This window comes from Trichosurus vulpecula, chromosome 1 (genome assembly GCF_011100635.1).
Source record: "Trichosurus vulpecula isolate mTriVul1 chromosome 1, mTriVul1.pri, whole genome shotgun sequence".
NCBI classification, from domain to species: Eukaryota; Metazoa; Chordata; class Mammalia; order Diprotodontia; family Phalangeridae; genus Trichosurus; species Trichosurus vulpecula.
The window spans coordinates 500,988,908-501,014,663 of NC_050573.1; the positions used below are offsets into that span (position 1 = coordinate 500,988,908).

The 25,756-nt window shown below is 38.9% G+C and overlaps 2 protein-coding genes across 4 annotated transcripts in view; one reads left to right on the forward strand and one right to left on the reverse strand.

Moving 5' to 3' along the window:
• Nucleotides 1–1,738: 1,738 nt before the first annotated feature.
• Nucleotides 1,739–10,821, reverse strand: ATG12 (autophagy related 12). 2 transcript variants are annotated; one of them, XM_036740373.1, is made up of 5 exons: nt 10,621–10,821; nt 10,071–10,351; nt 7,071–7,207; nt 6,370–6,432; nt 1,739–4,872 (listed from the first exon to the last, which is right to left on the reverse strand). In XM_036740373.1, the coding sequence occupies exons 2-5, from the start codon at nt 10,228–10,230 to the stop codon at nt 4,822–4,824; spliced, it is 411 nt and encodes a 136-aa protein (XP_036596268.1). In that variant the 5' UTR covers nt 10,231–10,351; nt 10,621–10,821; the 3' UTR covers nt 1,739–4,821. The 2 variants fall into 2 exon arrangements, with proteins under 2 accessions (XP_036596268.1, XP_036596267.1); XM_036740372.1 differs by having other exon boundaries at nt 1,739–2,912; nt 10,621–10,809.
• Nucleotides 10,822–10,855: 34 nt separating this feature from the next.
• Nucleotides 10,856–25,756, forward strand: part of AP3S1 (adaptor related protein complex 3 subunit sigma 1) — a 98,356-nt gene continuing 83,455 nt past the window's right edge. The window contains exon 1 of one of the 2 annotated variants that reach the window (XM_036740368.1): nt 10,856–11,228. In XM_036740368.1, the coding sequence (XP_036596263.1) occupies nt 11,160–11,228 (69 nt within the window). In that variant the 5' untranslated portion in view covers nt 10,856–11,159. The remainder of the gene's footprint in view (nt 11,229–25,756) is intronic. The other variant, XM_036740360.1, reaches the window with a different exon arrangement.

The following is a 25,756-nucleotide window of genomic DNA, read 5'->3' on the forward strand; positions in this document are numbered from 1 at the left end:
TTCCTATGTTCCTTCAAGTCTCAGCTCAATCCTTCCTTACAAAGCTCCCAGTCTCCCCATCCTACCCACACCCCCAGTTGCTAACACCTTTCATATATCTTCGTGGACTTACAGGGGTGGGCAACCTGCGGCCTCGAGGCCACATGTGGCCCTCTAGGTCCTCAAGTGCAGCCCTTTAACTGAATCCAAACTTCACAGAACAAATCCTTCTATGAAGAGGATTTGTTCCCCATGTGCCCAGTTATTTACTCACGCTTTCCCTTCATTAGAATGTATGCTTCTTGACTGCTGGGATTACTTTTTTTTCTCTTTCTTTGTATCCCCACAGGCTAGCACAATGCCTGGTGCAAAGTAGGTGCTTAATAAATGCTCATGTATGGACCATTTCCTTTTCCTAGCTACTATCTCCTTCCTGAGTTTTGGTGACACTGTTCTTTTTTGGATTTCTTTTTATCCATTCCTTCTTAGTCTCTCTTGCTCAATAATCATTTATCTGTCTCCTCCTCTACATGGATATACCCTGTGCTTCTGTTGTTAGTCCTGTTTTTCTCTCTGTTCTCTTTTTGTGATCTCATCAGTGTCAAGGATTGGATTATCATTTCTATATCTACTTATCAAAGCATCTCTTTCCCTAGCTTTCCTGAGTAATCTTCCACCAACTGCCTTCTGGATATCTTAAACAGAACTCTCCAAAACACATCCCGTTTTCTAACTTCCCTATTTCTGTTGAGGGTGCCAACATTCTTGCAGTCACTCAGATTTGTAACCTAGAAGTCATCCTTGATTCTTCACTCTCCCTCAACCCTCCTCCAAAACTGTCAAGTTCTGTCAACTCAAACTCCAAATCTTTTATAATTATCCCTTTATCTTCCCTCACACAACCACCAACCTAATTTGAGGTCTTAACCTCAACTATTAGCTTCCTAAATCTCCCTGCTTCCAGTCTCTTACTCTCTCTGAACTATCCTCCACAGATGCCAAATTGATATTCCTAAGACACAGGTTTGACAACGTTACTGCCTTACTCAAGAACATTCAGCGGCTCCCTCTTGCCTGTAAAAAAAAAAATTCCTTTGTTTGGCTCTTAAAGCTCTTTACCATCTGGATCCACCCTATTTCACTAGGCTTATTTTATGACACTCCCTGCTCATATACCATATTTCAAAGTGACTTACCTGCTGTTCCTTGAAGAGGAATGCATTTCCTTGAAGAGGCTGTCCCTCATGCCTGAAATGATCTCCCTCTTCACCTCCATCTGGTAGGATCCTTAGCTTTCTTCAAAGAATAACTCAAGAGGCCTTACTTGATCTCTCCAGTAATTAGTACTCCCTTCTGAAATCTGTATAGTATTTGCTCTGCATATTTTATATGTGCTTATTGTGTAGATTTTGTCTCTACTCTCACCAGTAGAATATGAGGCTCCCTGAGGACAAGAACAGTTTCATTTTTGTCTTTATAGCCCTAGCAAAAGAACAGTGTCTGGCATGTTACCAGGTTCTTAATAAATACTTGTTGAAATGACATCTATCTATAAATTATTAAAAATAAAAGTATAAAAGCCGATCAAGTTCAGCATAAAGTTAAAATTAAATTGTGCTTGAAAATATATAGATTTCAGCTTTTAAAAGGGAAACAGAGCTTACTGTTGTTCTATGGCGCCCCCTAATGTTCATGTGTGACATATCACTATACTAGCATTGAAATGATACAGAATTAAATCGAAACTTGGAAAACAGTATGAAGTTGAAATGCACAATTTATGAAAACCTTTTTATTCTTTTATGGCTCCAGTAGACACTCTAAAATGATATGTAATTTCATTCAATTTACTGGAATGTTAGTTGAAAAAACCATGTGACCAATGCAGTAAAGAAAAAAGTTAGTTATAATGGCTAAACTAATGGAAAAAAATAAATTTTCAGTAGTAGCATGAGAACTACATGAGGCAGAAAGGTGATTTTTTGATGGCCCTTCAGAATCAAACAGCAAAAATCCCAAAAGTTTAACTGAGATATGTTGTTGTAGTTATATACAAAGTGTTTTTGGCATTGTATAAGTAAACATACAATAATAAATCACTGCGTATTTCAATAACTATTAAATAATATGGCTAAAAAGATCTGGATAATCTACCTATCCCAAATAATGTTTAATAAAGGAGAATAATAAAAGAAGTTAGCAAAGCCCTATCATGTTGAGAGTTCCTACTACACAATTAAAAATATTAAGGTAGTCTTGCAGCTATCCAAATTGTTTGCTCCACCTGTTGGCTACATGTCTGTTATTATTAACAGGCTATTTTAAAAAAATTTCAGTGCCACTGTGGCAATGAAGACATTAAAGAGAGATGCCAACATCTATCCCTCCCTCTTTTGCCTGCTGGGCTACCCTCTTCTGGCCTAGGTAAGCCAAATGGAGCTATTGCAAACTGAGATATTTTAAGAGAAGATTACCCAGGAGATGCAATAAGAGAAAGAACACATCTTATAACTAAAGCACATTGGATTTCCCTGTACAAACAAGTATTAAAAAAAATCCCTTTTATCAAAGTAAAATTAAGACTACATTGTTTGTCATTAAAAAAACAGCAGCCAAGACATTTTGCAACACTACCAAGATGGGTATATTCTGTCAACTTTGTAACGATGATTTGCATGACAAATAGTTTAAGTTACATTTAGTGGGACTCCATTCTTTGTTTACAGGCACATCTCTTATACAGAAAGAGGTGTTTTGTAAATAAATGGAGAAAAGATCACATTCATCTCTTTCCAGCATGTTTTTGTACACAGTGCTCTGCTTCCTTTCTGGAGGTTAGTGCTAAGCAGCAAGTGGTTCTTATTGTTTATAGATCATCCCCATGCCTGAGATTTGCAGTAATGCAGGACCAGCTTACCATCACTGCCAAAACACTATAAAAAGGGAAAAAAAAGAAAATATAACAAAGAATTAAGCTCCACTGCACTTACAGTCTCAATGTGTAATCTATTCCTCAAAATGAAATCAACACTATCAAATGTCATAGACCACAAATATTTTGTAATAGTCTTACATATATGTGAGCAAGTAGATTATGAGCATTGCAATCCTAATCTGTCAAGGAATGGGTGTTTTCCTTGACACAATTAGGAATATTTATTTAGTGAATTTGGTTAAATCCTGCTCAATGTTACTGAACCCAGCATTAAAATGGTATATTTGAGTTACTTTTCACTGGTAATGAATTTAATTGCACTTAGCCACATTTCCTCTTCTCATTATGGTTATTATTCTAATTGGGAATAATAATCTAAGCTCACATTTATCAGGTGTTTTTCTTATAACTCTGTGGGAGAGTACAAGTATTATTATATGTATTTTACAGACAAAGACAGCTAATGATCTTGACTAGCCATTTCCCCTGAATCATGCAGGGAATACTGGACAATTGACTCTAGGAAAAAGAAAGAAGGGTTGGAGTTAGCTAAGACATAGTGTTATAAGCAAGGTGAATCAGAAATCCCAACAAAAAACTACCTCAAACGATATATTGAGATTTGGTGGGTCAGGACCGTTACCTGGAATATGGTTCTGAAGGGATACACCTCACAGAAAAGGAACTAGGTAGGTACAAGAGAGAAAGTGAGAAGCAATTTGTATGAAGAAGAAACCCAATGAATCAGAGGCAGAAACACAAGTGCTACTGTCATTGAATTGATAGAAGAAACAGATGAGGAATTAGGGAAACTTAGAAGCACAATATAATAATAGTGGAAGCTTCAGTTATATGGACACCTGATGGAGTTCCCTCTCTTTCTGATAAAAGCAAAGCAGCCAGTAATTTCTTGGTTTGCCTCTATAATAATCTCATCCTTCACAAGACAGAGAGGAGGGACGAGAAGGTGAAATGTTCTACCAGACCAAATTCTCAACAAAACGATGAAACTGGTTGTTGAAAGAGGAATGAGGGGATCCTTCAGGGTTTTGACCAATACTAATTCGCAATAGAGAAGAGGAAAGTTGGGCACAGTTTGACATGCAGTCTGTATTTCTGAAGAGACTATTTCAAAGGATTCAGAGAAAGGTTAGATTGAATACCATGGCCTAAATTTTTAATAGAAGTTGACTCAAGAGGAATGAGAAGCCTTCATGAATAAAATTCAGAAGATGCAAAGAGAAACTTCTATGAAGACAAAAAGGTGGTTACTATCTTTCTTAAGAGATAATTATATGTGAACATAGAGAAATCACTGAGAAACTTAGATTTTTAAAAGACATGAACAGAAGACAGAAATAAAGGCAAATAACAGAGGATGACTACAAAAGCGTGGCATAGCCCTCTAAGAATGGTGTTAGGTGTTCTATAGTGAAAAATGAGCTGAGACTAGCAAAAAAAAAAAAAGGATCACAAAAGGTTTTTTAAAGCTAAATTGGGGTGGGGAGGAAGTATTGAAAAAAGACTACTGTTAGATAAGATGACAAAAATGATGAAAGAGAGGGCAGAACTAACTATTCTACTCTTATTTTCCTTCTGCTAACTCTGCTGAGAATAATCTTTGGACTGGGAAAAAAAAAGGGCTAGCTTGTAATTGAAACCTAAGATAAGTGAGGAGATGGGAACAGAGCACTTTGCCACCTTTGATGAATTTAAGTCACCAGGTCCAGACAGATTACATTCCAGAGTACTAAAAGAACCGGCAGATTTTCATGCTAAGACTCTGTTTACTGATATTTGAAAGATTTCAGAGAACAGGGGAGACACCATAGAAGGGAGAATGTTAATTCAGTTTTCAGAAAAGTAAAGAGAATGTAATCTACAGACAACATGTCAGTGAGGTGACTTCAAATCTTGATAAAATCCTCCTTTGTGTTAATGGGATGGAGAGTGAACATCTAGAAAAAGAAAACAAAGAGCTGGTACAGCTTCATCAAAAACAATTTATTTAAGACAAACCTCATTTTCTTTTTGGACAAGTTACTAGACTGGTAAATTAGGGATATGCCACAGCCAGCTTACTTGAATTGTAGAAAAACATGTGACAAAAATCTCCCATGTGATGGCTATGGACAAGATGACAAGGGCTAATGCTACAGAGAAAGGTTAGAGAAGTGAATTAAAAAGTGGCTGAATGACCAAATCTCATTAATGGTTCAATGTTAACTTGGATAGAGGTCTCTTGAAGGAGATGTGCTCTGGTCTTGTGTTAATACTTTTATCAATGACTTGGGATAAAATTGTATATGGCATACTCATCAAATTTCCAGATCACTGGTTTATAGGTGAACAGCTGGAAGGTACCTTTAGAGGCCAATAAGTCCAACGATTTAGTTTTAGAGACAGTTAAGTTGGGGTCTGGCTAGGTTATGCCAAGTTACCTAAGGTCACACAGGTAGTGTTAGTACCAAGTTAATATATCAAGTGACAAAGCTAAGATTCAAGATAATCTTGACAGGCTAGAATGCTGGTGTAAATCTAATATGAAATTTATTATGAATAAATATAAAGCCTTACATGTGGATTAAAAAGTCAGCTCCACAAATATAAGATGGGAGGAGAATAGTATAGCTAGAGAGCAGTTTATTTGAAAGAAATCTGGAGGTTTTAGCATCCTGAAAACTCAGTATGAGTCAACAGTCAATGACAACTATTGTGTGAGATAGCAACTAAAAACCTAATGTGACAGGGAGATAAAATTTACAGAGATTCAGTATCTGGGAATAAGAAGGTGCTAGTCACTTTATATTCTGTCCTGATCAGATCACATATAGATTACTGTGTTCAGTTCTAGGCAAGATATTTTTTGGAGAATATTTGCTAAGTTGAAAATGGTGAAGGACCAGAAGTTCATGCCATAATAGGTTCAGATGAAGGAACTGAGGATGTTTAGTTTGGAAAAGAGAATACTAGGGGGTATGTGAGTGGGTGTGCATATGTGTGAGCATGCATGTGTGTACGGAGAGACAAGAGATGTCTTCAAGTATCTAAAAGGCCCATCATATGAAAGAGTGATTAGATCCCAAAGGTCCCAAAGTCCAGAAGCGCAGAGAAGCAGATTCTGACTTGATATAATCAGAGCTATCCAACACTGAAATGAGTTGTCCTGGAAGGTTTTTATTATTAGAAGTCTTCGAACAAAGGCTGGATAGTCACTTTTTGGTTTTGTTGCACAAAGGATTTTGGTTCAGGTAGAGGTTAGCCTCAATGCCCTATGTAGTCCTTTCTAATCCTGATATACTGTGAATCTGAATATTGGTTTTTCTCTGAATACAGTTCAAAGTTACATATACAAGATCATTATATAGTAAAAATGTCAATGATGTAAGATAAGTAGAAATGTAATTTATCAATAATTTATCTATATTCATTATGTTAAGGCTGAAATTAATTACCTCATAGAGTGTTCCAACTTCTTGATCTGGTGAGGGGGCAAAGGACTGATTCACATATATAAACTGTAAGGAAAGAAAAAAATGTCATTATTATCCAATCTTCTTTCAAAGCTCAGCAGCTTGAGTAAACAGTGTTTCTTCTCATTCCTGATCACTTACATCAAACTCTTCGCTGATCTATAGTCAAAACTATTTTATCATTCTGATTACAAAGAAATCTGGAAAGAGATACATACTGATACAGAGTGAAGGGAAAAGAACTAAGAAAACAATTCGTTAAAAACAACATTGTAAACACAAACAATTTTGAAAGACTTAAGAATTTTGAGATACTCATTGACCAACCATTTCCTAAGGACCAATCATGAACTATACCACCCACTTCCTGAGAGAAGTGATAGACCTGAGTGTATAGAAAGAGACATTTTGTTGGGGAGTAGATAACACAGAAATTTGTTTTGCTTGACTATGTATAGTTGTTACAAAGGTTTTGTCTTTCTTCTTCCTTTCCAATGGAGAGGAGGAGGGTGAAAGAGAGAGAAAACAGATTTTTAATTGAATGAAATTTAATTATTTTTAAAAGAAAAAAAGAATACATTTCTCTATTTTCATACTTTTCCTACCTAAGAGTTTAGCTTGTTTTTGCTGCTCTAAAATGTTATGAATCCTACATAAGGAAAAGAGCAATGTTGATCACATACCAACTGTTCAGAAGCCACAAGTTTAAGAAATTTTTTGATGAAATCAATGAGACCCTGAATAGTTCGGGTTCGTTCCACAGCCCACTTCTTCGTTTTCATTATAGGTGTGTCTCCAACAGCTTTCAGTAGAACATCAACTGTAAAAACAACATGAATGACAATTAAACTGAAATAAAGAGAATGAGATATTAATATTTAGAATACTTCAAAAAATCACCAATTAGTTTCTTTTAATAAAGCCTGGAGCCGGCCACTGTGATGAGTAAATATTTAATATTACTTTTTTTTGCTAGTGACTTTTTCTTTCAATAATTTATAAGTCATTACAAGGATAATCTTTAAAATCCAGTTGTTAGCTCTAAACAATTATGTCAAGTCAAAAGCTTCTCTGAACTGACAGAAATAACTGAAGGGAAATGGTGTCTTCTAAAGCTATCCTGCTTGCCACATCTTCCTTGTACCTATGGCCAAAAGTTGGTAGGTGAACTTGAGCTAGCTGGCCCATTTTCACACTTTTAGTCTCATTCCAGTCTAACTCAAGCCAGGCCTCATCCCTTCCAATGCTTCTCTTTTCCTTTCCCTCCATCACAATTCTCTCACTTCATTCCATCCAGAGCTCAAAACTTTAGCCTCCTGCTGTTGTTGCTGTTTGTCCTTTGGTCTTGAAGAGGACCATGACATCCAGGAAATGCTGCTGTGACAAGCAAGTTAACTGGATTTAAGTGTAGGAGGGCTGTGCAGTCACCAGCCTCACTTTCTCCTCCGGAGCCCTCTGGGTCCAGTGGCAAGATATAGATCAGGATGGCTGGAGATGGCCCTGGATCCAGTGGGAGACCTTGGTCTTTTTAAGTTAACATCTTTAACAGGTCTGAGTTTGATTGAAGCAACACCCATTCAGTGATTAAGGTTAATAAGAAATGAGGAAGAGAATGGCCTCTTTATCTAGTCAAAAAAGAAACAGCTTAACAACCATGCTAAGTTTCAAGCATTTTAGAAGCAAGGATGGGTTCAGAAATAGTAATGGTATTTACTGATAGGGCTTTCTTGCATTGCCTTCTTTCCTCATGCGCTGGGAAAAGTTTTCTTACATCCTGCTCTCTACAACATACTCTTTAATCTAGTGACACTGGACTTCTTGCAGTTATACAAACAAGACACTTGTCTTTTGGCTCTGGGTATTTTTCTTATGGTAAAGTGAGTTCAACTAAAATCCCACATTCCATAGGAAGGCTTCCCCCACTCTCTTAATCTTTTCTTATTTATCCTGTGTATAACTTGTTGGTACACATTTACTTGTTGTCTCTCCCTTTAGAGCATAAGCTCCTTGAGGGCAGAGACTGTCTTTTGCCTCTTTTTGTATCCCCAGCACTAGCACAATGCCTGGCACATTGCAGGTGCTTAATAAACGTTTACTATAAGTGGATACCAGAAGTTAATATACAGAGGTAAAGAACAGTTCCAGTGAAAGTGACTTCCTGATCGAAAATACAACATACTAGATATTACATAGTTATTAAAGGTGCTGAGTTTTGTCAATTTTCCTTTCCTTTTCCACAGGCATTACCCTAATTAAAATCCAAATTGTTATTGTTCAGTCATGTTCAACTCTTTGTGACACCATCTGGGGATTTCTTGGCAAAGACACTAGGGTGGTTTTGCCATTTTCTTCTCCATTTTACAGATGAGGGAAAGAGGCAAACAGTTAAGTGACTCGCCCAGGGTCACACAGCTAGGAAGTGTCTGAGGCCAGAGCTGAACTCAGGAAGATGAATCTTCTTGATTCCAGGCCTGGCACTCTATCCACTGAGACACCTAAATGTCCCAAATTCAAACCACCCTCTTTCTATACTACTTTAAAAGTCCAACAGGCACACCTCTATTAACGTGCTTCCTAAAGCATGGTGCTAATCATATCATTCCTGCATTTAAAAACCTTCAATAGTTCATCCACTGCTTACAGAATAAGGCAGACTCCATTAGGCAGCCATTACCTCTTTAAGTAGATATTACATAGTCCCTCTGAAAGCTGACCTGAACCTACTTTTTTCAGTCTTGACACTGTTCACCTGTGGGTATCCTATTCTTCTGTTCCTGAAAAAGCCCTATACATTCCTACCTCTTTTGCCTTTGCTTCATGTCATTCTCTCTGCCTGGAATACTCTCACACAATATTTTTATATCTGTTAAAATTCAATCTACTACTGTTCAACCAATCAATTCACAAATTTATAGATTGCTACATGCCAGGCATTGTGTTAGGCGCTGGGATACAAAGAGAAAAGAAGCAAACAATCTAGATCCTCCTGCAGCTTATAGTCTATCAAAGGAAATGACAGCTACACACGCATATTAAGCAAAGTATATACAAGTTGTTTTGGGGGGCAGTGATGGAGTGGAGATTCCGGAAAGCTTAAAGATGTAACTTTAATGCTCTCTTCCAAAGCCTTCTTCCCCATTCTCTCAGCCTCTCCCGTGTTATTTTTAGGTGTTCCATCCTTAGAATCTCAGCAGAAATCTTCCACTTAGCAAAGCCTCAACCAATGGCCATCCAGACAATACTTAGAATTATGGCTAGCAGTTGCGCACATTTCTTATCTATTTCCTAAAGCTCAGGTCCTCGAGGCCACGAACCACTTTTTGGTCATTTCCAAAGCCTCCACACCGCCAAGAGGAAGCGGCCCCAATAACCGTTAAAATCCAAATGGGGGATGCTTAATGTTCCTCCTGCGCTTACCGTGGGGGGGGGAGGAAGGGAAACTAGGTAAAATTAGGCCGTGGGATTGCACCCTTTCATTGCCGATCTGCTCCCCAATCTTGGGCAGCCGAGTCAGCTTCCCCTCCCTCCCAAGCAATAAACAAACTTATCCTTCCCAGATTAGACAGGGAGACGAGGCCCCCCGCGGTGGTCAATCTTCCTTTTTTAAGTGGTCACTGCCCTCCGTCGGTCATACGTCGATCCAAACTGGCCCATCCCAGATAAAGGAAAATAAGGGAAATTACTTTTTTTCTTGGCGTCGCCGGTGGGTTCCTCTGTTCCAGGGGAGACAGCGGCAGAGGGCGCCGGCTCCAAGGTATTCGTATCCGGGCCCAGGTCGGTGGCTCCCTCTCCTGCAGCGGGGCCCCCGGGAAGGGACAGCGACGGCCGCTCGGGCTCAGCCATCCGGCTCCTCGATCTCCGACCACGTGCCCGGGGCGGGGGTGTGTGTATGTGGCGGGATGAGAGGCTCCGCACCTGTCCCGGGCTCGGGCTCGTCTTCCGGGTGGAGCTAAGCGCACAGCCCCTGTAACCAGAAACACGCAGTCAACACCGACCTTCTCCCTCAAGCCCCTTCCTGCCTAGAGAGGCGGCGGACGAAGGTTAATAAAAGTCTCCGCGCCCGGGAAAAGAGCGGGGGGGGGGGGGGGGGGGGGTAGGGCTGGAGGAAAATGTCCCTCGCACTGTGCCGTCTGCGTCTGCGCAGGCGTCCCCAGAGCTGATGCGTCGTCTGGCTCCCGAGACGCGAAGTTAGTGTATCACCTCTTCAACGATGACTTCACGGTCAATACCCACCTCCTCCCTCTAATCTCGAAAGCCGGAGGGCAGGGATGAACAGAGCTCAGTATCCAGTAAGAACGAAGAAGAAAATGCCCTCGCGCTTTCTGCCTGAGCCCCGGCACCCTTACGTCCGCGTCTGCGCAGGCGTCCCCCCCCCCCCCCCCCCCCGCGCTCTCGCACCCCGTCTCGCTTCCTGCCCTCTGCGTCTGCGCAGGCGCTCTCCGAACTTTCGCTCCAACACCTTGCAGCCGGCGCAGGCGCTCCTCTCTCTGCTAGACCTCTGCTTCTGCGCAGGCGCTCCCTGGAGCCAGGGAAAGGGCCCGCCTCTCGGCTCGTGTGACGCGAGGCGTATCTGCTTCCAGCTGATCCAGCCTCTGCCGGGTTCGCTCTCCCCTCCCCTCCCTCTCCGGGAGCGCGCGGAGGGGGCGGGCGGGGAAGCGACTTGAAGCAGAAGAGAAGGGCTGTGCTGGCTCCGCGCGCGCCGCCCGGGACCCAGCGCCCACCCGGCCACCCCTTCCCTCCTCCCATACCCTTCCCCTGCCGCGGGCTCCATCATGATCAAGGCGATCCTCATCTTCAACAACCACGGGAAACCCCGACTCTCCAAGTTTTACCAGCCCTATGTGAGTATCCCTGCACGCCGTGCCTGCCTGCTGCTCAGCAGCAGCAGCCCCCACGCCCCTCGCCGCCCCCACCTCTCCCAGCCGCAGCCCCGCTCCGCTTTCCATCGGTGCCCTGTGCCTGCCCTGCCCATCCATCCGCAGGCATGTGGGTCTTCTCCGCCCATCCCCATCTGACCGTGAACGTGGCTCCCTTTCCCCGCCCGGACACCTCCTGTTGCCTGGGCGCGCCTTTCTTCCCTTGCATCCTCATCCCTCGCTTTTTCCCCCGGCCCCCATCACTCCGGAGCTAACCTCTCTCGTGCAGTTTGATTGCATCTGTCCCTATGCCTGTCCGTCGGGCATATGTCACCCGGCTAAGGAGAAGTCACTTCCTTAGCTGTCCACGGGGATGGCCCTGTCTGTGCCCGCGGCGGCGCGCGCAGAGCTCGGATTTGGTCAGACCTCTGAAACGTTTTGTTCATTCAGCTAGCATTTATTAAGTACCTGCTGTATGTTGGGTGCTGGAGGCAGAAAAAAGAAAGTTCCTGCCCTCAAGCAGCTTACCTTTCCTATTGTGGGGAGACGACACGCCCACAGAAAAGTATATTAATAATAGGTACAAAGTAATTTCGGGAAGCAGGACATTAGCTGCCGAGCATAGGTGGTATTTCAACTCGAGTTGAGCTTTGAAGGAAGGTAGGGAATCTATAAAGCATGGTGGAGGTGGGAGGGCAGTCAAGCTATAGGGGACAGACAGCCTGTACAAAGGACAGGAGATGGAATGCCTGGTAGAGGAGAACAGCAACTGGAACTCAGAATGTGAGGAAGGAAGTACTGTGCAACGAGGCCGGAAAAATAGGTTGGAGACAAGTTTAAAAGCTAAAGTGAGGAATTTGTGTTTTATCTTAGAGGCAAGAAGGGATTCATTGGAACTTCTTGGGCAGGGGAGTGACATGAAAACATCTTTTCCTTGTTGGAACCCAGGGTCCTTATGGACTCTACCACTTTCTTAATTCCAACTGCAGGCATCATTTCATGTGCCTGATTTTCTGGCGTGTCTCATTTTTATGTGCGTGACTACTATGACTTTGGACATTTCTTATTAAAGGTTAAAAGCGATAAGTGAGTCTATAGGATAACTTTTTTTTTTTTTTGCTGCTGTTAATTATTCACTGCTGAGCTAGCTCGTAAAGTTTGTAATGAGGCTAATTAGAATTATGCATTTCTGTTTGAAATCTCGATTTCAGCTTCAAGGGGCATTTTTGAATGAGGAAGTTTGACCCTGTTTAGCAGTCACAGGCATCTGTTCGGGTGAGGCAGTTGTAGAAATGGTAAGACTTTCTAGATAGAGGACTTGAGTTTGAATTAATTCACAGTCACTACCTATGTGGTTGTGACTTTGGACTTTTCTCTGAACCTTAGTTTCCTCATTCATAAAACTGGGCTTATGATACTGCCCTGCCTATCTCTGGAGGTTGAGAATGTCAAGTGAGATAATGTATTTAAAAGCCCTGTGTAAATGTATTGTCATCACTCCTTATTGTCTTTTAGTGAGAATGTAGGACCATTACAATGTTTGTAAAACACTTGGCTGTTTTGCAGAAAGCACAAACATTATTTGCAAAAGCAATTGCTGGTTTCATTACCCTGTTTAGAGAGAAATACATTAAAAATTGATAATGTTACATTATTATGAATATAGAATGTAAGCTCCTTGAGAGTGGGACTGTTTTCACATCTACTTTTGTATCCACAGCTCCTAGCACATAGAGAAGAGCCGCATTCACTGTTGGGGAATGCACAAAGGGCTGGGCCTTGAGTGGAAAGAATGTAGAGAGAAAAGAGATTGGATCACCAAAAATTCTGTTTGGAGCCAGAAATGCACTTTCAATTAAAAAAAAACCCGAAATCATGCCTGAGTTGACACTTCTCTGCAGTTTTTAATTCCATATAGAAGTCTTGCCAGCCTTTAAAAATTATAAGTGAAAGTGCCAGTTTACATAAAATGATAATGTAATCTTTGTTAGGTAGGTTCAGTAAAAGTGAGAAATCCTGAAGTGTTGTTTTAACCCATTTCCTTTAGTGGTTTAGCCAGAGATAAGTACAATAATTTTCTTTTTGGCTTCAGTTTTAGCCTCTGTTTTAGAGAACAAAGCAGAGTTTAAGTAGAATCACAGTTACTAATCCTCTGGTTAATTATTTCACTTTATTCTGTAGGCCAAGAAAAATCTTAGCTTTTCCCCCTTTGTTCTATCTGGATTAATGAAAAGCCATTAATTCTGTGTTTTTAAGTCCATTTGCCTAAAATATAATACCGCCCTCTGTTAAACCAGCCACATCCTTAACCCATTCTCTTTTTTTTCTTTTTTAAACCAATAGAGGTAGCCTTCAGTTGTGCTCTAAATGTTTCCTTGAGTGTTTTGGAATTCAGAACATGCTTTTCCATAAAAACAAATCTATAGGTATAGGATCTCTAGAACTGAATAGGACCTTAAAGGTAATCTAGTATGACTTTTCAACTCCAAGAAATTCTCTCTGCAGCATTTCTGATTGATAAGTGGTCTTTTAGACTGTGTCTGAGAACTCGCAGTAGTGGAGAAATCTCACTACCCAAGATGACTCCTTCCATATTTTTTTTTGGTAGCTCTGATGGTTAGTAAAAATTTCCCTAATATTGATAAGAAATTCATCTCCTTGCAACTTTGGTTAAATTCAGCCAACATCTATTGTTTAAGCACAAACTACATGCAAGGCACTGGGAATGCGAAGACCAAAAACCCCCAACAATAGACCAGTTCATGGAGCTTACATTGTGGAATCCAAAATAGATACAGTGTGTATTATCATTCAGTTGTTTTAGTCATTTCTGGCTCTTAGTGAACCCATTTGGAGTTTTCTTGGCAGAGGTACTGGAGTGGTTTGCCATTTTCTTTTCCAACTCATTTTATAGATGAGAAAGCTGCAGCAGATAGGGTTATGTGACTTGCTCAGGGTTATGCAGCTAGTAAGTATCTGAGGCCATCCTCAGGAGGATGAGTTTTCCTGACTCCAGGCTTGGACTTTCCATCCACTTTGCCACCTATATCTATTGATTGATTTATCATATCAATTTATCTCTCTCTATTATAGAAATGTATCTATAGATGAGTAAATACAAGATAATTTGAGGAGGAAGAAAGAACTAAGAACTGAAAAGAGTGTAAATTAGGAAATAATAACTGGCTTCTCTACAGCCCTTTCAGTTTTGCAAAGAGCTTTATCTAGTTTGCACCTCACAACGACCCAGTGAAGCAGCTACCACCACAGCTGTTATCCTTATTTTACAGAGAAGGAAACAAGTTCAGAGGTTGTGATTTTTGCCACACAGCTTGTGTCAGAAGTGGAACTTGAACTGAGGTCTCTGACTGATGCTAAATCTAGCTCTCTCCATCATACAACGATGCTTCTAAAGGCTTCTTATGGGAGCTGGGACTTGAAAGGGAGTTTGGGAGAGTAAGAAGAGAGGCTCGAAGGTAATGAATTTGAGGTCCAATCTCTGCAAAGGCCTGGATGTGTAATGTCAAGGTTGAGGAGCTGCTGGTAAAGCAGCATGTCTGGAATAGAGAGTATGTGAGGGAGATTTGCTAAATATGAGGTGAAGCCCCAGAGTTGTGTTGATTTTCATTTCTCTTATTATTGTGATATGGAGTTTTCTTTCACCTGGTTGTGAATAGTTTGCAGTTCTTTTGAGAGCTGTTTGTTTATATCCTTTGCATTCTTACCTATTGAGGAATATCTTTTGCTCTTTTACAGACTGTCCCAAATGTCTTAGTACCATTTTAAGCTGTTAAAGTTTTGTTAATGCCAGGACCCTGTATATTTCTGTTAGTTGCCTATATATTTTGGATCTTACTCTTATCAGAGATATTTGATACAAAGGTTTCCTTGTTGACCTCTTATCCTAGTTGCATTAATTTTGTTCATGTAAAAGCTTTTCAATTTTCTGTGATCAAAATTGTCTGGTTTTGACTTTTGTAATTTCCTCTATATAGGCAGCCAGGTGGCACAGTGGATGAGAGTACCAGCTCTAGTCAGGGGTTCAAATCCAACCGTACACACTGACTAGCTGTGTGACCCTGCTTCTCTTTGCCCCAGTTTCCTCATCTGTAAAATGAGCTGGAGAAGGAAATGGCACACCACTCTAGTATCTTTGCCAAGAAAACCCCAAAAGTGGGGTCACAAAGACTCGGACACTACTGAAACAGTTGAACAACAATGACAGGTTGCCTCTACCCCTTGTTTGGTTAAGAATTCACCTTCTAGCTACAGCCATGAAAAGTTAAGTAGTCAATCTAGTTCTTTTCCAATTTTTTATGGTTATTAATTAGGGTTTTAGTGATGTGGGAAGTGAGAATACTGTTGAATCTATAAAATCTTACAGTTACCCTTATAATTTGTTGTGTAAAGTGGGTACCTCTGTCACTGCTAACAAAGGGATACAAATCTGTGAGCCAGCTCCTTTAAAAATCTTGTATTACTGTCACAATATCTGCTATCTTAAAAGGGCAAACTTCATTGCATCCAAAATATTAGCAAACAATTACAACTGCATGTTAAAAAGAGCATTTGACAACAGAGAAATCAGTCTGTCCGTTTTCAAAGATCTTCCTGTTGAGGATGAGCTGTGTAGTTCACCTTCACAGGCTTCTCAGATTTGTGTCACAGGGCCACTCAGACAGTATTGTGCTTACGAAAGAAAATTTAAAGGAACTTATGTTCTCCGTACATATATCTAAGTTATGGTTATCCCCCCTGTGTGGTTGATGCACTTGTGTCCTGAAATTACTATAGGCTTTTAGAGTCCTTTCAGCATGTGCCTAGATGTCTCTGGAGGAGAAAGTGAGGCTAGTGACCTTACACAGCCCTCCCTCACTCAAATCAAAGGCAATTTCAAGTCATGTCATCATTTTCCTGATGTCATGGTCCTCTTTGAGAACAAAGGACAAACACAACAACAACAACAACCTTTCAACAGGTTCATGGATTAAGACCTACCTATTATATTCTTTCAGTGGATACCATGCTGATTCCATCAGCCTTTTTTTTTAAGCGTAGAGGATCTTATAAACTATAGGTTCTTAACTTTTTGTGTGTTACGGACCCCTTGGCAGTCAGGTGAATCCCATAGACCTCTTATCAGAATGATGTTTTTAAATGCATAAAATAACATACTTAAGATTACAAAGAAAACCAGTAGAAAAACAGCAAAAAAAAATTTTAAATAAATGTACAGATCCCAAGTAAATAACCCCTGATTTAAACCCTGTTACACATGACAATTTGAAAATGACTAATTCTCATGAGGAAGTTATTCCACTCTCTATTGTCTCACCACTGAGTTACTAATGAAGAGTGATACTGAAATGTACATGACATTTCCTAGTTATGAGTATTTACTTTAAGAATAGAAAAAGGGCATAGTGGCAACAACATTGAGCTGTTCTGTCAAGCCTAGGTTTGAAAATTACAGATTCACTTATCATGGATATATAGGGCAAAATAACCTTAATTTAAAATCTATGGTAAAGGTCAGGTATCTTTTTTTGGATTAGTCAATTTGTAACAACATTTTCCATATTATTCAAGAGATGGAATACACAACCTGTGGGTAATAGGTCAGGAAACATTCCCATTCAAAGGACAGATGGAGCAGGGGGAAGACGGTTTAGAAGATCCTGCCATATTACCTTGGTAAAGCCATCCTTCCAACATTCTTCACCATCTTTATCTACCAGGAGCTGATTTAGTACTTGGAGGTGCTAGGCAGCATACACTGATTCTGAGCCCCTTGAGAGTAGGGACTGTCTTTTTGTATCTCCAATGCCAGGCATTGTGTCAGTGTTTGTTGAATGACTGACTCTAGAAGTTGTTGTCATTTTCCCTTGCTATGGATTGCTGTTTTGTCAGCAACTTTTACCAGGATCAAAGTGAGACCCCAGAGAAGCCAAATTATTCCCAAAGATTCCATCTTACACTGTAAGTTCTACTATTTATAAATAAAGCAGAATGTAGTTGTTACACTAGTCATTAATGACAGCTGCCAAATACACAATAGTATGACTTTGAAATATCTTTGGTGCTCATTGAGTTTATATAAGATACTTAAATGTATTCAACTGCATTTCTTTCCATGCTACTAGCATAAATTGCATTCAGAATGTCATTTGTAATAAATTTGAAAGACATCAGTGATACAAATAGATAGCAACACTATTAAAATAATGGCGTTGTGAGATTTCACAAGAAATGATACCAGAAAGCCACATGTTAAGATGAGTAAAAGCTGTTTAATGTTTCTGAGGACTGCAGAATTTTTATCCAATTTTTGGATAGGGAAGAGTGCAGCAAAATAAGCACACTGCCTTTATATTTTAATATTAACCTCTAGAGAGAAACAAATCTTTTAAAGTGGGATCTCTGGGATCCAGGTTTGAAAACCTTAACATAGCAGCACTGCTGGCGATCTAGGTTACCTGGTGAGTTCTTTTCCAAGCAAGCTTCTGAGTGTTCTCTTTCTTCAGTGATATGGAGACGGAGAGTCTAGGATGGAACGTAAGTCTTTAAGACACAACATCCATATTTTATAGCAGTTGAAAAACAAGGATAAAAAGGTAGCATTCTATTGCAAAGGTTTTACTCATTTATCAACATTATATACTGAGACATTACATATTGGGCAAAATTGAGATTTGGCGAGTAAGAGACTTTGAAGTATACCATTCAGTCTACAATAAGTGCCGTAGCATAAAGAAGATAATTACAAGGAAAAAAAGAAATGTCAAATATTAAGTATCCAGTTGTTATATAGAATCAATCATAATCTATAATCAGTACTCCAGATTTGAGAATTGAAAACTCACAATTCATAGCCATCCATGACCCATGTATAGATTAAATCATAATCAGTAATCAATAACTAATGTCCAGTAATTTGTAACCTCCTCCTCCCTTTTTTTGTGAAAGTTTTTTTAATTTATTATTATTTTTTTTAGTTTACAGCACTCAGTTCCACAAGTTTTTGAGTTCCAAATTTTCTCCCCCTCACTCTCCTCCCCTCCCCCTGGCCAAGACCGTATATAATCCGATATAGGTTCCACATATCTCTTCACATTAAACTTATTTTCACAATAGTCAAGTTGTAAAGAAGAATTATAATCAATGGAATGAATCATGAGAAAAAAGAAATAAAACCAAAAGGGAAAAAAGAGAGAGAGAGAGAGCAAATAGTTTGCCACAACCTGCATTCAGACTCCACAGTTCTTTCTCTGGATGTGGATAGCTTTTTCCATCATGATTCTTTTGGAGCTGTCTCAGAACCTTGCATTGCTGAGAAGAGCCAAGTCTATCAAAGTCAGTCATTACAGATACCGTGTGTCAGTAGTCATGTATGGTGTTCTCCTGGTTCTGCTCCCCTCACTCAGCATCAGTTCTTGTAAGTCTTACCACGTTATTATGAAGTCCATCTGCTCTTCATTTCTTATAGCACAATAGTATATTACATTCATATACCACATATACCACAACTTGTTTAGCCATTCTCCAATTGATGGGCATCCCCTTGATTTCCAGTTCTTTGCCACCACAAAAAGAGCTGCTATAAATATTTTTGCACATTTTTGTACATTTTTGGGTCCTTTTCCCACTTGTGTGATCTCTTTGGGATATAGCCCTAGAAGTGGTGTTGCTGGATGAAAGGATATGCACATTCTTGTAGCCCTTTGGGCATAGTTCTAAATTGTTCTCCAGAATGGCTGGATCAGTTCACAACTCCACCAACGATGTAACAGAGTTCCTATTTTCCCACATCTTCTCCAGCATCTATCATTTTCCTGTTTTGTCATGTTAGCCAATCTGACAGGAGAGATGTGGTACCTAAGAGTTGTTTTGATTTGCATTTCTCTAATCAATAGTGATTTAAAGCATTTTTCATATATCTGTAGATATCTTTAATTTCTTCCTGTGGAAACTGCCTGTTCATATCCTTTGACCATTTGTCAATTGGGGAATGACTTGTATTCTTCAAATATGGAAGTTTTGCTGTCTATTTTTCCCTTTAATTTTTTTCTTTCAAGTACTATCTGTTACCTCTCCCCTCCATGACTATTTTCCTTATCCTCATTGGAATACTGGCAGCAGAAGTAATTTTCTTTTATGGGGCCAAGTAAACAAAATTACCCATATGAGTCACCTACACTCTGGGGAATCTAACCAGGAACATAACTGGATTTGATGAGGTTAGGGAACCATATGTTTTTAGGGGTTTAGGGGTGCTTGAGACCCCAAAATACCGACGCACTGAATCCTGCCAAATGAATTTGACTCAAGCCTTCTCAACCAAAGAAAAAGACAAAATTTATTAAAGATTTGCCATAATGGATAGACTCTTAGGGATCCGAGCATTTGTGATGCTAATGCCAGTGGGCCAGATTAATCTGAGCTGAGCTAGATTGAATCTGAGCCTCTCCTCCCTTTTTGGTTAGTTGAGTAATGCATTTGAAGAAATAAAGAGTTGAATTTCTCAGATAGCCACCTAGGATTTCTGTGTGAGCACTTGGTGTTACAAATGTTAGAAATAAGACATCTTAGAAAATAAATTTGCTTTAAACCTTAATGTGTGTCAGCTTCCTTATTTCCATTTCCTCACATTCTTTATCTTTTAAAAACTCCATTGTAGATGTTATTTATCTCTTTCCTTGTGGAAAGAAGGTAACACTGTATAGTTGTTAGTAATATACAAATTTCAAGGAGTACAACAAGTAGCTGGGGTAGCTAGGTGGCATGCTGGATAGATTGTACCAGGCCTAGAGTCAGGAGGACCTGAGTTCAAATCCAGCCTAATGCACTTACTAGCTGTATGACCCTGGGTGAGTCACTTAACCCTGTTTGCCTTAGTTCCTCATCTATAAAATGAGCTGGAGAAGCCAAGAAAACCCCAAATGGGGTCATGAAGAGTACGTCATGACTGAAAAGACTAAGCAACAACCACACAAGTAGCGTAGCTATATAATAGAGCAGATGATGTAAAAATACAAATAAGCCAAGATATAAAACCTCTTTCAACATCCTCATGAAGTTAAATTAACTTTTTTTTCTGATATGCTTTGTGAAATAAAGGTTTGATTTTCAGGTTGATTAGGGATGTAGGTGCATTGCTTCTCACTAATTAGGACACATGCTTTATATATTATACCCTAAGGTTTATTAACATCGCCTAATATACTTCACAATTTTTTTTAATCTCACATTTTAGAAGAAAAACACTGAATATAAATTATCTTGATTTAAAGTAGGCCATTAAGCGAGTAAAATTCAAAATGTAGCAATAATTAATCATTGTAGGTTTCAGCAGTGTTTGCTGAATTAATGAAAAACCTTTTACTTTCACTGCCTGGATGTACTCAATTGTAAAGGACAGTTTGTTATATCATATTGTAGTTCACATTTAATAGCACAGTTTTATGCTAATTTGAGTTCAAGATATATTTCACATTGTAGTTTAACACATAAATCTCAAACAGTATATAATTAAGATGGTACACATAATTTAGTCTTGATGAAATTGATCTTTTAGGATAAATATTTTTGAAGATATAGATCTGTCATAAAGAAAATTCCTAACAATATAGGTAAGCCAGAGTAAGCCCGTAGTGGGTAGACTGTGTTGTTTATAATTTGGTGGGCCATATAAAATCAGATTATTTTCACAATTGTTTATAATCAAGCACAGCACCAAGAGTATAAGAATAATAGAAAAAAGCAATGATTGATTTATCGGAGGCTAAAATATAGACATTTTTCAACAGGACAAAATCTGTGTCATTTTTTATAATGTATTTATCTGAAGCTTTAAACCAAATTTCTTACTTTCATTGTCTCTGTTTGCAGGTAAACTATTCAAAAAAGGCTCTTTCATTCCAACACACACTGCTATTGAAGCTGACGATTTTTTTCCTCTCAGAAAACCATTTCACAGGCATTTCTCTAGACAGTCACGATTTGATTGAAAAGCTGCCTGGCTTTCAAGGACATTTTTAGTGAGTAGGAACACAGGAGGGCACGCCAGGGTGCCAAACACTTAAATACTCATTTTTAGAGAAGGTATCCTACTCCAAATAAATTTTCCCCCCCTAAAGCCTTCTTGCCTTTCAATTTTAAAACAATACCAGCATTTAAAACTATAGTATTCAAGATTTTTTCCAAATGATAATATGCAATTTACATTCTTATAGAGGGAAAAAGTTGAAACAAGGTGGTACAAACTTTTCTAAACACCACAGATCTAGGTCAGAAGGAAGGGAGCTAATAAGTTTCAGTATTCGTCTTAGACGTGCTTTGCCTCAAAAGCAGTAATATGATAATATGTGGTTAGAACAGTGGCCTTGGAGTCAGAAGCTGAGTTCAAATTCTGCCGGACACACTTAGTAGCTGTGTAACCTTGAGCGAATCACTTAACCTCAATCTGCCTTAATTTCTCCATCTGTAAAGTGTACATAGTAACAATAGCACCTACTTCACAGGGTGGTATTAATATTTGTAAAGCACTTTGCAAACCTTAAAGTGCTATGCAAATATTAGTTATTATAGCAATAAATAATGAACTAGCAAAACACTTCTCTATCTAAGGTTCAATTTATACTAGGTCTGATAAAAAACATTCAAATTTGTAATATCCTAATCTAACAATCTATAATAAGGTTTTTATGAAAATTCAGTATATACAGAAATAAAGTATTATTCCAGGTCTGTAAAAATTATTCTAACTGCTTCATTGCTTTGGGATATTTTCCCTTGCTCTGAGAATAAGTATTATGTATAATAAATCTTGGAAGGAGAGAGAGAGAGGCTTTCCCTATTTAATTATTTATTTCCCACTTTTGTTCAGAGTGATAGGATCAGAGCAAAGGGATATCACCTAACTGCTCAAGAATCAGCTTAAGTACTTCTTACCAAAAAGTCTCCTTCTTTGCAAAATTAACCAGAGCTAAGTTAAAGGCTATTTATTTTAGTCCCACTGGGCTTCTCCCAATTGATTATATCACCTGATTGGATACAGATAAGACACAAAGATATGCTTCCCCCCCTAAAGAAAGCAAAATCCCAACGCCTAAATTCATCTGCTTAGAAAGAATTCGTCTCCTGAGATGCATGTCAGGTTTTGATATTGTTTTTCCTCATTCTAATCTAAGACCTAGTTAAAAATTTGTAAGTTTTCTCTCTCAGAAAGTTAAACTGTTTTAAACTTGCTGTATAATTTTTCTTTGCTTTAGCGTTATGGCTGGGGAATCATAGCTCACCTAATTTTCAGCTTCTTCTGGTTAGGAAGAAAATTCTAAGTATTAATTTAGGGAGCCATATATTTCACCCTCCACCCTTCAATTACAGTTTTAGGCTTAAAAAAAAAATCTTAAGTGCATGCTCAAAGCCACTGCTACAGGAACACAGTTGTAAGCATGGAGAAAGAAAAAAATCTGTCAAAATGAGAACTTCCCTCTCAGTCCACAGTGTTAAATGCTTATATGGAGACCTGTTGTAGCCCATTAGTTACCTTATTCAGGGGGTGGAAAAAGTCTGTTGAACCTGTCTCAGCTCACCTGGTGATATCACTGAAGGGGGGTACATGATAGAGAAAAACTAAATTTTCACTGTCAAATGGAAATGGGAGAAGTATCAAACAACATAGAAGAAAGCAGGTGTAAAAGTTTTTACTGATGTGTTAGGGGAAGAAATTCCTTATATTTTATGCTTGAGATCCTGTGGACAACTTTCCTTTGAAGTGCCCAAAGAGATGGCTCTCTTTCACTTTAATATTGGGGCCTTCTGTTCAAAAGGAAGTGGGCCACCTCACTTGGATTCCTGTCTTGGGTTTCATAGCTAATGCACCAAAGCTGTCTTGGTAAAAGGACCACATCTTGCATATGGTATGCTGGTAAAAATGAAAGAAACAAAGAAGACACAGACACACTAGTGACCTTGGAGAGATTTCTTTTAGACAGCCCTATTCCACTACCTCAGGATTTGTATACCCCTCTAGAATAATGACAACTTTCTGTTTTTAATTAGCCTAGCACTCACCTGCATTTCTAGAAATAGAATGCCTTTTATCAGCCTAGAAACAGTAACAGGGGTGAGGTATTCAGGGAACTGAAACTAGGAAAACATTACTTCTTACTATAACTGAAATAAAGACCAGTTTCTAAAGTGTAGTTCTGCATGTCCAAAGAGGGAATATGGGACTCCTCTCTCTTTGCACCTTAGTATGTTTTTCTGGAGTCAGGAAGACTCATGTTCATGAGTTCAAATCTAGCCTTACTAGCTGTGTGACACTGGGTAAGTCACTTAACCCTGTTTGCCTCAGTTTTCTCATTTATAAAATGAGCTGGTGAAGGAAATGGCAAACCATTCCAGTATCTTTGCCAAGAAATACCCAAATCGGATCATGAAGAGTCAGTCAGACAGGACTGAAATGACTGAACAAGAACAATATTTAGCCTAGAGAGGAGGCTGTGCAAGAGAGATTAGATTTGTTGTGCTTGATTCCAGAAGGAAATTCCATTAGAGAAATGAATGGGAGTTGCAGGGCGGAAGGTTTTAACTTGCTTTAAAGAAACACTTATTAATGATTACAGCAGTCCAAAAGTGGTATGGATTGCCTTGGAAGGTAATAGCTTCCTCCTCCATACAGTTCTTCAAAGGCTAAATGGTTATTCATCAGGGATGTTGTAGTAGATGTTGATGTTAAAGTACAGGTTAGAGGAAAGTGTCTCAGAGGTCCTTTTCCACCCTGAGGTTCTGTGACATTCTAAGCCTGGTAAATGGACTGCACAGAGCTAGAAAACATGCTACAGGAAGTTTGGGAAAAGGCTAATGTGATTTGGATGACATTTACAGTGTATGAAGGAGAAAAATAGGAAATAAGACTAGAGAAGTAAGTTGGACTTTGTGTGGGGCCTTTACACGTCTAGGAATGGAATAATGGGGCAATTTTGTCTTCCTTTTTGAACTAATGTAGCCTGATGTTGCCATTTGCATTGATTGGCAGCTCTGCAGCAGCTTGGTCACTCATTGAGATTGTCAGCTGATACCTCTCAATTGTTTCAATATGGACTACTATATAGATATATTTCTGTAATAGAGATACATTTCTATGATAGAGATACATTCCTACTACACATATATTTCTACTACACGGACACATTTCTATTATATAGATACCTTTCTACTATACAGATACATTCCTATTATACCAGGGGTTCTTAATCTTTTTTTGTGTCATGGTTTCCTTTGGCAGCTAGGTGAAGTCTATGGACAGAATAAAAGAATAACATTTTTAATTGTGCAAAATAAAATATATAGGTTTACAAAGGCAACGAATTTTATTGAAATACACTTGTCAAAATGTTAAAACCAAGTCAGAAACAAGTTCATGAACCCCAGGTTAAAGCCTCTCTTCTGTATAGTTGATTAAAAAAAAAAAGCCAATTCCAGGACTTGACATTTTTCTCCTAAAATTTTTCATCTTTTTTATATATATCTTTCCATTCTGAAATAATTTTGCATCATAATTCTTTTAATCAATTAAGCATTTAATAAGTGTCTACTAGCCATGTACTAGCTAGTTGCCTAGCTTTGTTTTGATAAGTATATATGTTTTTAAAACATTATTATTATGAACTTGACATTACAAAACGTGAATATTTCCATATACAAAAACCAGAAAAAGGAATGTAACCATGAACATTATGTATAGCTTGGTTTTTTTAGATATATGTATTTCTAATGTGATAGTTTTGATGCTGCCCTGCCTAGCTATGTCCCTTCTGAACCACTTTCTGTTCCATTTATTTATTTGTTTGTTTATTTTTTGCAGGGGTGAAGGCAGGGCAATTGGGGTTAAGTTACTTGCCCAAGGTCACACAGCTAGTAAGTGTGTCAAGTGTCTGAGGCCGGATTTGAACTCAGGTCCTCCTGACTCCAGGGTTGGTGCCCTGCTCACTGCACCACCTAGCTGCCTCATCTTCTATTTATTTTTATAATGAGTTATTGTTGTTCCTTTTTTTGTATCACTATAACTAACCCTCTTACTGCTTTCTCCCCTCCCAAAATAAAAGTCTTTACTTGTAAGAAATAAAATCCAACAGAACAAATCCACACATTGGCTGTGTCTGAAATTGTCTGTTATCTTTCAGTTCTACTCAGTCCTTCATCTCTCAGGGGGGAAGCATAATTTAACATCTGTGTTCTGGAGTCTTAGTGGGTCATTGTATTGATTGTTCTTAAGTCTTTCAGAGTTGTTTTATGATGTAGTCATGTACAGATTGTTCTCTTGATTCTGCACATTTTGCTCTGCACCAGTTCATAAAAGATCCTCTCAGGTTTCTCTGAATCTATCACATGCCATCCTTTGTTTAGCTATTCTCCAAATGATACACCATCCCTTTCTTTTTTAGATTTTTGATACAATAATTTAAAAAAAAAACATGGTTGTAGATAGCCTACGTTTCTTCTCCTGA